General features: G+C 39.6%; 1 protein-coding gene across 2 annotated transcripts; it reads left to right on the top strand.

Annotated features, from left to right (window-relative positions):
- The first annotated feature begins 1,236 nt into the window (after positions 1–1,236).
- On the top strand, positions 1,237–17,089 carry LOC120054052 (GTPase KRas). Of its 2 annotated transcripts, XM_039001420.1 has the most exons (6): positions 1,237–1,477; positions 9,699–9,816; positions 10,417–10,595; positions 11,024–11,183; positions 13,176–13,300; positions 14,244–17,089. In XM_039001420.1, the coding sequence occupies exons 2-5, from the start codon at positions 9,706–9,708 to the stop codon at positions 13,293–13,295; spliced, it is 570 nt and encodes a 189-aa protein (XP_038857348.1). In that variant the 5' UTR covers positions 1,237–1,477; positions 9,699–9,705; the 3' UTR covers positions 13,296–13,300; positions 14,244–17,089. The 2 variants fall into 2 exon arrangements, with proteins under 2 accessions (XP_038857348.1, XP_038857349.1); XM_039001421.1 differs by lacking the exon at positions 13,176–13,300.
- The last annotated feature ends 580 nt before the right edge of the window (positions 17,090–17,669 follow it).

The following is a 17,669-nucleotide window of genomic DNA, read 5'->3' as shown; positions in this document are numbered from 1 at the left end:
ATATCAATCAACAGCATAAAGCCATAAATATGCACAGAGCATACTTTATGCCACACAAGACTGAATGAAAACAGCTGATGGAGCATTGGCAATGGCATTGTTTGCGAGCTCATAAATGGATACCTACTGACCCCTTGTGGCTCCATCTAAACCCAGTCTAAACGCTCCAGTCCATCCATTTGATATGTTATATTATTTTTCTCAGAGGGGTTGAGAGTGCTGAAACTCAAACTTTGTATCCTCTAACTTAAATATGAAATTCATATTTTAGTTATATTTATTTTTTAATGACTAAGTGTGAGCAGGATACTGTCTCCAGAATGGTGTAATATTTGATTTGATAACTATGTAATTAGTATCAAGATGATTCATCTTGGCTAGGTGCCTAAAATAGTTTTTTCAGATACATTTAGTTGTATGACAAATCACTGGTCACTAAAAATAATTGAGGATATACATTGTTTGAATTCTAACAAGCAGCCAGGGGTATGGATCTGTCCATAGCTGTTTTGCGCAATGCTGCCCCGGTCTGACACCCACACAAAAAAATAAACATAAAACTGCATAGTTGTTACGCACATGCGTAATTTTGTTCTAATGCAAATGTATACTTGTGTGAATTGGTTACCGTCTCTTTGTTTGGCCTCCCCGAGCCAAACGTTAACTGTTTGTTTTTACCACAGAGTTTACTGTACTGTATCCCCCCCACGGTCTATTTATATGCACATATTCAGCGCTGAAGGTATACCAGTGAAAGCCGAGGAAAACTGACAAAGGGATCGCCAAATCATTTCCTTGCTTGGGAATGACGTCCCTACAGTACATTCCAGTTATATTTAGAGCCTATATATAGTGGTCCCCCCTCATCCGTTGCTGTACCCGCTTCACTGGGAAGAAGAGGGATATCTATTCCCAGAGACAGGTCTTGAAATATTGATGCTAGATAGAATAATTCAATTCACACTGTCATAATGATCGATGTATTTGTGCGCAGATATCTCAGTCCTATCTGTGAAAAACATATCGACCCAAAACGTTTCAAAACACAGTCTACCAACACAAGCATCCACCAGAACAATATATTAACGTAAACTATAAGTGAATTGGGTGGAGAACAAGTGAGCGTCTTTATAATGCTTATTGTAAAACTAGTGTAGTGATATCACCGAAACCAGTTGAAATCCCCTGCTTTGCTTTCTGGGTAAACTGTACGACGCTGCACCCGGTATCCGCCCATATTCGCGTCAGGCCAACCTCAGCTGAATCGAGAGTAGCAGGCCAAACGCTGTATCAAATGGAAAGTTAAATCGATTAATGTCCTTACTTTTGTCTGCTTTTTTAAAAAGAAGTTACATTTACACAAATGCGGCCGTTTCAGTGTAAAGTAGGAAATGCAGAGATCGTGTGAAAAAGGAGGATTATCTGCTTGACTTCTTATTTGGTCGCTACTTCGGACGCGGAACTCCACACGCTATAGGTAAAACAATTGGAAAGATCACTACATTTGTATCAATTTACACAATGGATACGGGGCGACAATGTGTCCTCTCGGCTATATCTTAATTTGAGGGTTGGGCCTGTAATGATTTCATATTTTCCTGTGCAATTGCAGCTAAAAGTATCGTTAATACAAACTACGCCCAATTGTTAACCTAATGTCTGGCCCTTTAATGCGCAGACCTATGCGGTATTTATGGCGGCTTCAAACTCATCCGCTCGCCCATGAATGCTGCAGGTTCTACCGGGTTTACGCATAGCATTCAATCCATTGTGCTAAAGAATTTGAGATTTGCACAAGACAATCCTAGTTCACTAACACTTATGGGAACTGCATATGCTAGGCTACTCTATAATTGTGGTCCTACTCCAGTTAATTGTAGGCTACAGACAACTCGACTTTATACAGTTGTAATATTAGGGTGTAGGCCAATCTAAGGTTGTGCTCATCAGTTCGCATTTACAGGTATTATTCAAATAACTGGGTCCTTCCACGAAATGAGTGCCTCTTGCGTCCCTTTTGATGTTTTACATTTTTTTTTTTTTTATATTGGGCATAAATATTTAATTTCAAAAGCCTGTTATTAAATAGTGCCCTTTTTAATATAGACCACATGGAAAATTCTATAAATTGGATTTTTAATATGAATAAAGACATTTCAGCATTTTGACATGTCCCTAGGTGCATCATGACTTGTAGGAAGATTAACACACTTAACCCAAACACTTCTCCAAGATTTCACCATCATTTAGTTATTTTGTTGCTTTGACATTATTATTTAATGTTAGTGATTAATTGAAGGTAAAACAACAACCCTGTCCCTCATCTTAAGGTCAACACTTATGTGAACTGTTAATATGGAGAAACTATTCCCTTTTTAAAATAAATTTCAAAAGAGAATTGAAGATGTAATCAGTGTAAAAGCAGCTGAGCTGGTTTTACTCTTTTGGCATTTTTCTGGTGTTTTGTGGTGGAAAACTGAGCAGGTCGAGCATAACACGTCAACCCTGTTACCTTTGATAGACAGGCTAGAAATGTTTGAACAATTTAAAACATTTTGTGGAACTTGCATTCAATTGGCCCTCCTTTGCGTACAACAAGCTTCCATTCCCCCTGTCACAAGAGGAGTCATGGCTGATTTAAGATAAAGTTGTCAACCTAGCTCTCAAACTCGTCTTATCCGTAGGGTTTTCAGCAGTTAGCTTCGCCCACAGTTGGCTGCATGTGAACTACAATTTACTGTTTTAACGTTTAGAAACGTCAATTATCGTTTGCGAAACGGTTTTAGAAACATGCTGATATGCTCCTTATCTTTTATATCTGTGAGAAAGAATCTTTGAAATAAAACAGATGCAGTTACTGTAGCAGTTTTGCACAGACTATATGCTGTGCGTGCCAACAGTTACGTTCACACACAGGTGTTCGGGGCACTCTAGATAGCTAATTAGCATAGATGGTCACCTATGTTTTCGGTAAGCAAGAGCTGTAACATCAACCCTATTAAGGTGTGTAGTAATTTTAACCTTCTGTTATTATTTCTCGCTGGTAGGAAAAATATGGTCCTTATGTTTCCAAAACCGTACCGCGAGCAATGCGTTTTAACGTTCAGAACGAGCGTCTGGGCTTCTAACAACTCCCCCGACCAGAAGATGCATGTACTACCGTCAATAGGCGCTGAAGGTAGTTGGTGTCTATGAATTGGTTACGGTCAACCCTGCTATTTTATTTGGCACTTAATAGGCACTCACTGGAGTCATTTTCTTTTATATCTTCTCTTAAAATGGGAATATGGTTTTAATTTAAAATTATTATATATTTTTTTTAACATGTGCTCTTTATGACAGAATGGTAAAATGAAAGTTTTTTTCCATTTTTTTCACCAAGTTACACTAAATTGGTGGAACAACCCAGCCAGTAGTAGCTAGTATTAGGCCTTGGTTGACGGCCAATGAAAATGGCTGTTTGTCTAACATCAGATTATGCCAATAGGCAAGCTGCATAAAATGGACCCAGTGGGGTTTTTATAGGCTATTTGTCTACTCTTTCACAATACTTTCCTACAATATTGGCATGTATTTTACAGTAACTTGTAATTGATCTGAAAGCAGAAAACTAATGGAGAGTGCTTGATTGGACATGCCAACTTTGTTGATGACTGGTATTTACAGCTGACCGTACAGGTGTCATGACTAGCCAATCATGAACAAGCTTTCTATTTCCTGCAGTATAAGGATATGAAAAGGGTTGACAATATTTCATCAACATTGCAAGCATGGTTGCCTAGTTAATAGACCTACTGTACAATCATTTTAGGTCAGTGGGAGAACTGCAAAGTCACAATGAATCTTTATTCACACTGTAGGCCATAGTTTCTGATGATGATGATTAGGCCTATAATGGCATTTACAATAGAAATAGTAGGCCTTTCCGAGGGAGTACAGAAATTAGTGTAGACCTTAGGTAAGTTTGAAAAAGGTGATGAAACACTAACTTTGATATAATATACTAGCCTAAACAATATATACTGCCAAAAGCACATATCACTGCATACTACAGGTCACAGAGGGACCTACAATGATTTTTGTTGTAGAATGACTGTGAAGGTCAATTCTGGGGAATTTTTAAAAGGACATTACTCCGAAATGAATGAAAATTAAATGATGCTGTCATCAAACAAATATAATTTCCCCCCTCCAGAAATGAACCCAATAACATGTTGGTTCATATTATCAGGCAGGTGTGCTCTTCGGTAATAAGGATTGTCACCTGCTGTAGCCCAACTGATGCAGCATAGTGGCTATAAGGTTGAAGCATAGGGTTGAACATCTGCATTTACCCCAGTGGGCTAATCATTAGCTAGATCACAAACTCTAAAACATGATCTTGTTGCTAGTTAGCAACATATTGATGGCTTGAAGGTCCCAAAAAACATTCCACTGGAACTCAGCCAAGGATCATGTACTGTGAATATAATGTGGGCTTACCTGTTACACCTGACGTGTTACATTTAGCCCCAGTTTCTCCTAGTCATTCAACGCCATTAGCGAGCACTATTGTGCATAAACCATGCTGCTGCTAAAAGCTCTGGTTTTAAAATGGTGCAATTCACACATTTTGTGGTGTTGAGAAAGTAGAAAGCTTTGATTCTCTTTTAACAGTGGTCACCAAAACAGCTTTTTCTAAAGTGTGTTTTCTCGGGACTGCTTTAGGAATGTTCTACAATGACTGGGCATGCATTTTGAGAGTCGAGGAATATGCTTTTCTCACATAGAATGCGACAAGCTGACCAATTGAATACGTCAACTATTCTGCTATAAAGTTGTCTGATTTTGCTGCCGGTCATTTCCATGTAACAGGACCCATGAGCACCAACAAGTTCAGAGGAGCATATCAAATTGTGTGTCAAATGAAAGCGAAGAGTCTGTATTTTTGGGAAATGAAGGCATGGATACATACAAAAACAACAACATTTTCCATCTTAAAAATTAGGCAAAAGTAATGGCTTTGATTTCTGGTCAAACAGATGGAAAAGGGGTCTTTAGAAAACATCTACCAGAAAAGTCTTAAAAGTTATTAGAAATACATCAAAACATTATACTGTTGAAGTAAAGACCTCTGCCAGCTAATATCAACACTTACAGTTGAAGTCAGAAGTTTACATACACCTTTGCCAAATACATTTAAACTCAGCTTTTCACAATTCCTGACATTTAATCCTAGTAAAAATTGCCTGTCTTAGGTCAGTTAGGATCCCCACTTTATTTTAAGAATCTGAAATGTCAGAATAATAGTAGAGAGAATGATTTATTTCAGCTTTTATTTCTTTCATTACATTCCCAGTGGGTCAGAAGTTTACATGCAGTCAATTAGTATTTGGTAGCATTGCCTTTAAATTGCTTAACTTGGGGCAAACGTTTTGGGTAGACTTCCACAAGCTTCTCGCAATAAGTTGGGTGAATTTTGGCCCATTCCTCCTGACAGAGCTGGTGTAACTGTGTCAGGCCTCCTTGCTCGCACACGCTTTTTGAATTCTGCCCACACATTTTCTATAGGATTGAGGTCAGGGCTTTGTGATGGCCACTCCAATACCTTGTCTTTGTTGTCCTTAAGCCATTTTGCCACAACTTTGGAAGTATGCTTGGAGTCATTGTCCATTTGGAAGACCCATTTGCGACCAAGCTTTAACTTCCTGACTGATGTCTTGAGATGTTGCTTCAATATATCCACATAACTTTCCATCCTCATGATGCCATCTATTTTGTGAAGTGCACCAGTCCCTCCTGCAGCAAAGCACCCCCACAACATGATGCTCCTACCCTCGTGCTTCACGGTTGGGATGGTGTTCTTTGGCTTGCAAGCCTCTCCTTTTTCCTCCAAACATAACGTTGGTCATTATGGCCAAACAGTTCTATTTTTGTTTCATCAGACCAGAGGACATTTCTCCAAAAAGTATGATCTTTGTCTCCATGTGCATTTGCAATGGCGGTGCATTTGCAATGGCGGTTTTGCAGCAGTGGCTTCTTCCTTGTTGAGCGGCCTTTCAGGTTATGTCAATATAGGACTCGTTTTACTGTGGATATAGATACTTGTGTACCTGTTTCCTCCAGCATCTTCACAAGGTCCTTTGCTGCTGTTCTGGGATTGATTTGCACTTTTTGCACCAAAGTACGTTCATCTCTAGGAGACAGAACGCGTCTCCTTCCTGAGCGGTATGACGGCTGTGTGGTCTCAAGGTGTTTATACTTGCGTGTTATTGTTTGTACAGATAAACGTGGTACCTTCAGGTGTTTGGAAATTGCTCCCAAGGATGAACAAGACTTGTGGAGGTCAACATTTTTTTTTTAAGGTCTTGGCTGATTTCTTTTGATTTTTCCCATGTCAAGCAAAGAGGCACTGCGTTTGAAGGTAGGCCTTTAAATACATCCACAGGTGATCCATCAAATGATGTCAGTTAGCCTATCAGAAGCTTCTAAAGCCATGACATACTTTTCTGGAATTTTCCAAGCTGTTTAAAGGCACAGTCAACTTAGTGTATGTAGAATTCTGGCCCACTGGAACTGTGAATTATATTATAAGTATAAAATTATAAGTGAAATAATCTGTTTGTAAACAAATTACAAATTAAAGTAGATGTCCTAACCGACTTGCCACAACTATAGTTTGTGGAAATTTGTGGAGTGGTTGAAAAACGAGTTTTAATGTCTCCAACCTAAGTGTATGTAAACTTCCGACTTCAACTGTATATTTAGTAATGGAGAAATTATTTGCCATTAAGTTTAAGAAACATTGCCTCGTGCCTTGTCATTCCGTTACCAAAAAACCCATCTTTAAGATATTTTCTCATTTCTCTCCTTCAATAGGAGGGAAGATAATGAAAGTTCACAGAAGTAACAAGTAAAGGTAGACCTACCAATGATTTAGTGTTTTTACTGAAATCAATGTTTATGAATTAAGTGATTAAAACTTGTAATTCTGATGGCAAATCGGTAACAGATTTACAGAAATCTGTAACAGAGTTACTGCAATTGAATTGGCTGCAATGGGAAATCATAGTTGTCACAAACCACAGTTGTGCTGCTGTCCTCCCTTCCACTGGCATACTGTTTTTTTTCTCTTTCTGGTCAAAGCGAGAGGGTGAAAACAGTCTGAACAAGCCCTCGCTCGCTCGCCCTCATACACTACCGGTCAAAAGTTAATCAGCATGGCTACCACAGCATTCTGCAGTGACATGCCATCCCATCTGGTTTGCGCTTAGTGGGACTAACATTTGTTTTCAACAGGACAATGAAAAATAAAGAATAACCCTTGAATGAGTAGGTGTGTCCAAACTTTAGACTGATACTATATAAGGCAACGGTTGGCAACTTAGAAGAATCTCAAATTAAAAATATATTTTGAATTGTTTAACACTTTTTTTTTGTTTTGTTAGTTCATGATTCCATATGTGTTATTTCATAGTTTTGATGTCTTCACTATTATTCTACAATGTAGAAAATAGTAAAAATTAAGAACCCCTTGAATCAGTAGGTTACTTTTCCCGGCTCTTACTGACAGATACCCATGAGCCCCCTCTTTCCATTTATTGTAAGTAGTATCCACGCAGACTGACACCGGACATCCATGGACTTTGAAAAGTAGTTTACATTTGGTCAGGCCGCCCTGGCCTTGATTTTAACGTCCACAGAGTTTGTTTTTTGGTTTCTGACTGGCCTGGACTTCTGTTTCACAAGATTGCACAGTATAGTGAAGAAAAGTAGAGTACATACTGTAGAATTACTGTACTCTACTGTGATGTACTGTACTGTGCTCGTCTGTGATGTCTGAAATTGTGAAACGTAGACGTCTATGATTTGTTCAAATTTGGTCCGGTCTGATTTCAACCAAATTTGGTCTTGTTTTGGGGGCGGAGCTCATTACAATAATAGCCAGGATATGAAAGGATGGTATTGCATATTTCTACTTTTTGTGTATCTATTCAGGATACATCACCATGAAGAGAATGACATTCATATACATTATGCATTTCTGTATAGTACAGATCAGGGACCCATGATGTTATTCCGTTACAATATTTTTGTTACAGTTAGGGTATCATGTCATAGCTAACACCCCATTCTTTCTACGGACATATTTGAATCTTAATTACGTGGAAGATATTTATGTTTTTGGAAAACATCGTCACATAAAAAACCCCAGGGAGATTATATCGTAATTCTGTTACCAGACTTTGCATCTACGCAGTTCTTCCAGAAAATTTGTTTTTGTGAAATGCTCTGTGTAAACTGTAAAGTAGTCCTTGTGCATAGAGCTGTATGGTTTTTTTCAACTTTTGAAATCAATGGTTTTTGTTTATAGATTTTAAAGTAAGACGTCTGAGTATCAATTCTGTTACTTGCTTGTGGTATTGGCTGAGGAAAATTTTAATGTGAACAACGATTTTTCATTAGATAATAATACAATTCCATAGGTACCAGTGCTCAGCTCCTTGCTCTCATTTGGATCATAGGTGCTGGGTATCGGACATAATGTACAGTGTTGTTGACATACTGTACGGTTGTGTTCAGCACTGATTGTCTAATATAGCATCCATGATTCGTATCATCGATTGGACAGTCTATTTTGTTGGTATGTTTTTTTTCATCAGAAATTACTAGGTGATTCTATTTCCGTTGTATTTTGAGATGCTACTCATTGAGTTAAATGTCAGCCTCAACTGAGAACAAGTGTTTAATCTTTTTTAAACATAACTGTCTGGATAGCAGTGTGTGCCTCCCTGTTGCTTGATACTTCTGGGGTTGTAAAGTAACGTCATGCGTGTCTACTGCCAGATCCCATTGTGTAGCTGTTACTCACAACTGACTGTTGAATTTGTGTTACAGTTAGAGATACAGGAAGATTTAGTAGCAACATTTATGGGGATGATGTTTGAGGGAATTGTAACAGTAAATTATGTTCAAACGATGTTAATTAATGATAAGTCATCATTTTATGAGCAAGAACCTTGCTTGTGTCCTATAATATCAATATAATAGTCTACGTAAATTACATTCTCTTTGCAGAATTCCAAAATCACTTTCATGGTTTTACATATCTTCTTCTCCTTGTTGATAAGCCCATTTTAAACTGTTATAATAAAATAGTAGAGTATATTAGGTCCTCTCGTTCCATTTTCTCTGAAATCGCAGGATGAAATTGAATAGAATGTAAACATTCCTGTATCCACATAGATCTGTGATTGTATGCATTCCCTGCAGCTCTAGACACAGGATGGTCATTGTTGCAAATGAAAGGCAATGTGTAGACAATCGGGACAAAATCAAATGTAGCATTTGGCGGGCTCTGTACACACAAGCACTTTAGAGTAACGTAACTGATAAGGAATGAATACAACTTGACCAGATGGTTATGAAGAAATAGTTCATATCAGCTTTATTCCGTGTGTGTGGGGGGGTGGAGTAAAAAAATTCCCAGGTTTTTAAAGAAATCCCAGGTGGAGAATTCCTTGTTGGTGGATGTATCTCCCAGTTTCCTGATTCCAGGAATCCTCCAACTGGAAAACATGGGCATTTTGGGAAAGATACTGGAATTCTGCAACCCTATGTATGTGACTATTTCTTGTTGAGTCTGTGGTTAGTGTGTAGCTCATGAAATGTTTATTTTTATATTCACTGACTGTATTTCTGTGTCTTCTGTCCCATAGGTGAACGATGACCGAATACAAGCTGGTGGTGGTGGGAGCAGGAGGCGTGGGCAAGAGCGCACTCACCATCCAGCTCATCCAGAACCACTTTGTGGATGAATATGACCCCACCATCGAGGTAAAAAGTTGTTTCAGTTCAACCACGTGTCTTTCACTACAAGGCATGCCTGGGAGTCAGGAGGAAAAGTTACTTTGAAAAAAAGTTGTGTACAATTTTTGTGGCTGCTGCTCCGCCTGCACAGAGGACTGCTCAGAGCTGCGTGAAAAATAACTGCAATCAGAATATGCAAAACAAATTGTGTGCAAATGCAAGTAAAAATGTGCTCCAGATTCTGTTATTTGAATGTATGAATATAATATTCGCAACATGTTGTCATTCAGTTAGTTTAACATTTGTAGATGGCTACGTGATGAAGTTTGACATGTCAGAAATTATTACTCTGAAAGCTATACATTTTATGACTGCTTGAAGACTGAATGCATTTCTTCCCTAGTGCACATATAGTCTCACTTACCTGGTCATCCCATCCATTCTCTTCAATTCCAATACTGTTGTATTTCCTTTGGAACTTTATCAGATGAGCATTCTATGACCATATAGTTACATAGAGGATTTCAGAGCCCTAGTCAGGTAGACTGGACACCTATGAATATGTGCTCATTCATAGGTGTCCAGTCCTGAACCATTCATCTCTCTCTTTCTTGCTCCCTCCTTCAGGACTCATACAGGAAGCAGGTGGTGATTGACGGGGAGACTTGTCTGCTGGACATCCTGGACACTGCAGGTCAGGAGGAGTACAGCGCTATGAGGGACCAGTACATGAGGACAGGGGAGGGCTTCCTCTGTGTCTTCGCCATCAACAACACCAAGTCCTTCGAGGACATCCACCACTATAGGTGAGCTAGGTTCTGCCACAACATCTGAAGTACTACTGCCGATTGCACTGATGGCGGTAAGCCGGACTATAGTTAAACCAGCGGACTATAGTTAAACCAGCGGACTATAGTTAAACCAGCGGACTATAGTTAAACCAGCGGACTATAGTTAAACCAGCGGACTATAGTTAAACCAGCGGACTATAGTTAAACCAGCGGACTATAGTTGTATCGGTTTCCAAGCAGACACAGTTGTGCCAACCATATCCTGTCAACTGTGTCAAAGCCAACATCACTCTCGACCTGTTCAACCCACTCTTTCACCAACCCTTTAACCAGGTTGTGTGTGAAATCAATAACCCAAAAAAGGAGTCCATTCCATACTTTGGATGACCAAAGCATTGCACTGGTATTTAACCCTTGCCTTCCCTGTCATCTTTGTTCTCCAGAGAGCAGATCAAGCGGGTGAAAGACTCGGAAGACGTGCCCATGGTGCTGGTGGGGAACAAGTGTGACCTGCCGTCCCGGACGGTGGACACCAAACAGGCTCAGGACTTGGCGCGCAGCTACGGCATCCCCTTCATCGAGACCTCGGCCAAAACCAGACAGGTGAGAGACGGAGACAACAAGCCCTAGTGGGCTGTGTGGACACAGCCATGGCTCAAACAGCAACTATGACCTTGGTTTTTAACATGACGGCTATAGGCTAGCCTGGAAATCCAGACTGAATTCGGTAAAGTGAAATGTAGCGTGATTCAGTCTGGATTTCACGGCTACATTAGCTCTACTCCATATCTAGTTGAAGACCGATTTGAGACAGAATACTAAAACAGGTGAAAAGTTTACTCGTTTTTTATTTTATTTTTTATGTGGGATAACTTATAAGTTGAAATGTGCGCTCCACCTTATTAATGTCTCACAATTTTTTATTTTTGTTCCATTTCATCTTGGGTGAGAAAAAAAAATGGTCCTAACTTTGCACCTGGTATAACTTTGCACCTGGTATAACTTTGCACCTTAGTAAATCGAGCCCTTGTAGTGTCGAGGGTATTTGCTGGCGTGAACACATCAGCCATTCAACCATTTTCTCCACAGATCAATTTTCTTTATTGTAGCAAGATTACTTCTTACCAGCTGTGTCAGGTGTCCTTGCGATGGCTTTTTACAATCATGGCCACTTCAATCTCACAAAATGCTGTGGTCCTCTTTTGACTCCCGAGCTGCCTTTTTGATTTGCGTTGGTATCAATGGCTATATGTGCTCTGTTTCTAAATGGTGCTTGGAAACGTATCGGGTAATGTACTGTACATAATTAAAGTCCCTTTGCTTAATTGAATTCTTGATTTATGAATTGCTGTGTCCGTGCATGCTCCTCTGTCATGGAAATGTGGCTTTCTTTCACCATTAGAGGCTCCATAATGGATCTGGCATTGTTTTAATCAACAAATCAGTCAATCTTTGTCACTGAATCGTCACGACAGAGGGGAAATTGTCGGTAATTGTTTTGTGGCGGGGTGATAATCATGCTTAATGGACAGTGGGAAGTGATTGTGTGCTGTATGGTGCACTATTGTCTGTTTGATTATGTGGTTGCTGGCTTGGCTTCAGTGGTGCGTGTCGTGTGAGGCTATGCGTGGCTGGCTGGTGCTGTGATGTATGTGGCGATTTGTCAGTCGGTGAACCTTCTGCTCTTTTTGCATCGGTCCAATCACAACTCCTTCTGGGGCCGCTGATTGGTCTCTTCCAGCTCACTCCTCCGATGGTCGAATCGCCCGGCTACCTGGTGTTGCTCTTGTACTGAAATCACAAATAATACACACACGTTTGTACCTGTCATTCCCCTGTGAGGTTAAATTATTCATTGTTTTAAACTGTATAAAAAAAAATGCATCCTCCGATTTATCCATCAGCCCTATACACAGCTAAATGTAGACTTAGTCGACATAGAATGCCAATACACTGAGTGTACAAAACATTAGGATCACCTTCCTAACACTGAGTTGCACACACCTTTGCCCTCAGAACAGCCTCAATTAATCAGGGCATGGACTCCACAAGTTGTCAAGCTTTCCACAGGGATGCTGGCTCATGTTGACTCCAATGCTTTTTTCCCACAGTTTGGGTGGTGGACCATTCTTGATATACACAGAAAACTGTTGAGTGTGAAAACCCCAGCAGCGTTGGAGTTCTTGACACACTCAAACGGTGCACCTGGCACATACTACCATACCCTGTTCAAAGGCACTTAAAACATTTGTCTTGCCCATTCACCATCTGAATGGCACACGTAGACAATCCATGTCTCAATTGTCTCAAAGATTAAATAAGGATTTTTAAGCTGTCATACCCTTCATCTACACTGATTGAAGTGCATTTAACAAGTGACATCAATAAGGGATCATAGATTTCACCTGATCAGTCTGTCATGGAAAGAGCAGGTGTTCTTAATGTTTTCTAACACTGTGAGGGAACACAGTCTACATAGTGTCCCTGTATCCCCGAACACTGAGGGGTCAACAGTGTTCCTGTATCCCCGAACACTGAGGGGTCAACAGTGTCCCTGTATCCCCTAACTGAGGAGAGCTGTGTTTCGCACTGCAGAGAGTGGAGGATGCCTTTTACAGTCTGGTACGGGAGATCAGGCTGTACCGGCTGAAAAAGCTCAGCAAGGAAGAAAAGACCCCGCGCTGCGTCAAGCTTAAAAAGTGTGTTGTGATGTGAAAGGGGTAAGTGTGTATCATCCGCGCTCCCTCACGTCCGTCAGGTGTGTATTTGTGGTGTGTGGGAGGGTGTCGTCCGTGTGGTACCGAGCAGGGAAAGTGGTAATGTTTGCTGCTTGGTGGGTAGGATTCATCCCTATTTAAGCTAACCTCCTGGGATCTGCTGTGTGGTCTCCTTGAAACCAGGCGTCCATCTTAGTTTCTCCTCCTGTGGTATCTGTGTCTCTGTGTGGGGTATGTTTATACTATCGTGGGTGATGATAATTTTGTAAACTGCTCAACTGAGACAAATCAGTGGTGAGAGACGAGGGAGCAGGTAAGCTTGGAACTGTGTGACCGATGGCGATTGTGATAATCTGGGCCGAAATGAAGTCTTGAAATGGTGACTAAGGAAGTGTGATTACTAAGAGGACAGCACGGAGATGTTCCACTGAAGTCCCGGGGCAACTGTGTGCGTTGATGTCGCACATAACGTCCTTTGTTTCTGTCTTTGTCTTTCTTTCGCTGCCTTGTTCTTTCTATCTCACAATCTGAAATGACTTTGTCACCTATTGTATCAGAGAGGAAACCAATGTTGTGCTCAGTGAATGACAAAGACCTGGTTATTTTTGGTCCCTGCCTCTCTTTGGCATCATTGATGTAGCCATTGTGTCTTTGCTGTTGTCTGCTGGGCCAGCTCATGCCACAAATCCACCTACCAACGAATCAATATGCAATGAGCACATTTGTAACGCAAGTTTTGTAATGCATGTTAGTCTACGTACTAGGTGTGTACACTGAAATGTCACCCTATTCCCTATATAGTCAAAAGTAGTGCAATATGTTGGGGAATAGGGGTGCCATTTCAGACATTTGCATCTGGCCAAGCTTTCATGTTAGTCACAGATGAGAACATAAGTGTTTTTGGGAAGAGTTTTCAAAACAAACCTTAACTTTTTCTTTTCCCCAGGGTGTCGATGATGCATTTTACACATTAGTGCGGGAAATCCGAAAACACAAGGAGAAGATGAGCAAGGAGGGCAAGAAGAAGAAAAAGAAGTCCAAGACAAAGTGTATACTCATGTGAATAATGACCAGCCCCCTTTTCAAGATAGACAAAAAAAATGTGTTAAAACAGTTCAAGTAATACATTTTTGTACATTACGCTAAATTATTAGCCTCTTTATCTTAGTACCCAAAATACTGAATATGGAAATGAACCCTATTTTTCTGCCTTTTTCTCTTATTTTGAAACCAATAAGCTTTACTTTCTGTTTAGTGCCAGTTGCCCAGAAGTGTTGGTCCGATAGGTTGATTATCAATTATGGTAGACAGTAAAACGAAAGGACTTTATTCAACAGCCAAGTTCATTACTGTAGGGAAATTTTGGACAACAGAAAAAGCAAGCCTAAAAAGCTTATTTTCCCTCTGCTGGAGAGCATGAGATGCTCTTAACAGTATGGGGTGCCAAATAGTTGAATCCCATTCCATTGGACAAGGAGTAACAACTGGGAGGCAGGACCAACACTTGATTGGGGGAAATTCCAAATGTCCCGGCCACTGTGTGTAATAATGCCCATCCTCCGACTTTAAACTCCTAGATATGATTCAATAATGTCATGCTGTACTTGAAGCATGCATGTGAACTTTACTACTGTATCTAGTTTAAAAAATGTCCTGGTTACCCATTTTAATTAAGTTGTAATCTGTTAGTGCTTTTTTGTAATTTGTGGGTAGTGATTTCCTGCCTACAGGACTTTCCTTTTTGCATGCAATGTGTTCTTACTAGTCAATGGGGAATGGCACAGTGATACTAATACTGTACGATACTGATACAGCCACTAGGGCCAGGAACGAGGAGCTCCTGTCCAGTTGGGCCACATAGGCTTTTATAGTGTTTCGGGCCTCGAGTCAATCTATATTCACCATACCTGATCTGATCTTTTGTGTAGAAACCAGTTGTTAAATGGTGGGAAACCTTTTCAACAACTGAAACGCTCCAGGTGGCAGGTAAGAAACAAAATAGATTTTTTTTTTTTACATAGCATCAGAACAGCAAGATTCTCAGTAATGTTGAAGAGGACATGCAGCTAATGTTGTGTTGCTCAGTGGCACTGCATGTTGCTTAAACAAATGCCTCTACACAATCCAGTGTCTCCTGTAGTTTTATCATTCAATTTGATATACCCTGCTCATTCTGAATGTTTTAAAAGATGAGTTAATTGTTCATCAAGAGATCTTGTTTGCACGGTGAAATTCCCCTCATATCCTCAGGATTGGTGTATTTTGTGTCATGTTCTGTGTTTTTGAAAGACAAACCTTTCCCATTCAAGTTATTTTACTGAAGTAACACATTTTACCTCATCTTAGTTATTGAACCGGCAAATCAAGATTTGGGCTTTCTTGTTACAGCGTAACATCCAAATTGTTTTGAGTGCAAACAAATAGCATGCCTAAATTAAACCTAAACTTTAAACCAAGTAATCTAATGATGTATATGTGTTATTCAGGTGAACTGTCTTAAAGAATAGTGAGTTACTGTCTTCAGATGCAAGACATAAAATATCCATCAGATCCTAACAGAATATGCCTTGCACATTTCCCCAAGCCTTTGTACTTATTGCTGCCATAAATGTACTTTCCTGTTTTTGGATTGGCTAGATTAGGCAAAGAAAATCTTAAAGGCCTTTTTTTTAATGTCCAACCACAGATCTTCCTTTCTCTATTTTTTTTGTTTGTTTTACTTCTACGAAAGATGCACCCCCATAGAATCGTTGTCATGCAAAGAGTGTTCAAAAATCTATTGCTCATATAAATTTCTCATTCTTCCTCGTGAAGTTATATTTTTTGGGTTAGAGCTTGGGTGGGAAGGTGTTGCGTGGGTTTTGCTGGGCTGTGTTTCAAGTGAAATGACTGGTCCAGTCCAATAATTTGTCAAATGTATTCCTTACAAAGGTTGTTGCTTCCTAGTGATGTAACTGGAGCTGATGTCTGTAAATGAGGCAATTACCATTAAATTCATTTTTAGAGAAAAAAAAGTATTAATTTATAATAACACGGAATAGTTGTTTTTCAGCGTTATTTCACAACCTTAATACCAGGGTTTTACCTTGAGGCTTCTTACACATTGCCTTTTGTGTTTGCATCGGGTGCTTCAGTCAGACAGCAGAGGGATACATGTGAGCCGAGACTGCATTAGGCTTCTTCGTCACGTCTGTTCAACAGCTACAAACTCTGCTGTTTGAGAGGAATGAGATTCTAAAGTGAAACATAATATACAATACATTTATTTAGGATTTATGCTTTTTTGGCCCACTTTTATTACCTCCTTTTTGTTCCTAAAGTTAGATATGAACTGTTAGCGCATTTTTGATTATGGGACGCCATTTGTTAACAATACTGTATCACAAAAAGTAATTCTACCAAAATGTTCCACCTCCCTTTTTATTTTGCGTGCCAACTGCTGATTTCTGAAAAGAAGTAGCATTTATACCTGGATCGTATTTAACAACCTTTTTGTATAGTTGTGATACTGAAAGGTGCACATTTTGTAAATTGTGCTTCATTTCTTTGGTGTGTCTAAATGAATGTTGCTTTAATGGAGTTTTCAGTACTCTCTCTCTTGTGTATGATGGGACTTGGGAGAGTGATTGGGTCTAGGGGAGTGAATGAATGACCACTGTTGAACACATCCATAGAGAGCTCTCTTTGGTCACTGTGTTGAGTGGTGATCTGATCCCAAATCTGTCTTTTTTTTTTGTTGCCATGAATCTCACCACTCCTATTTAATGTGTAATAAAGACAAAACAATTAAGAGGAATTGGCCCTGTTTTCATTGCTCATAGTGACTTCTAAAAGTATTCACACCCCTTGACCTTTTCCACAGTTTGTTCTTACAAAGTGGGATTCAAATGGATTTAATTGTCAGTTTTTGTCAGCAATTTACACAATGCCCTGTCAAAGTGGAAGAAAAATTCAAACGGCTGTAAAAGATTCATGAAATATAAAACATTATCTTGATTAGATAACTATTCAACATCCTGAGTCAATACATTTTACCATCACCTTTGGCTACGATTAAATTTGTCTTTCTGGGTAAATCTCTTTTGCTCATTGTTCTTTACAAAATTCTCTAAGCTCTGTCAAATTGGTTGTTGATCATTGCTAGACAACCATTTTCAGGTCTTTTAATTTTTCAAGCAGATTTAAGTAAATTGTTACTAGTGCACTCAGGAACATTCAATGTCTTCTTGTTAAGCAACTTCAGTGTAGATTTGGCCTTGTGTTTTAGGTTATTGTCCTGCTGAAGGGTAAATTAATCTGGTGTCTGGTGGAAAGCAGGATGAACCAGGTTTTCCTCTATGATTTTGCCTGTGTTTATCTCCATTCTGTTTTG

The sequence above is a fragment of the Salvelinus namaycush genome, chromosome 9 (genome assembly GCF_016432855.1).
Source record: "Salvelinus namaycush isolate Seneca chromosome 9, SaNama_1.0, whole genome shotgun sequence".
Taxonomy (NCBI): Eukaryota; Metazoa; Chordata; class Actinopteri; order Salmoniformes; family Salmonidae; genus Salvelinus; species Salvelinus namaycush.
Note: the sequence above shows the minus strand (reverse complement) of the source record. Positions and strands in the feature narration are given on the sequence as shown.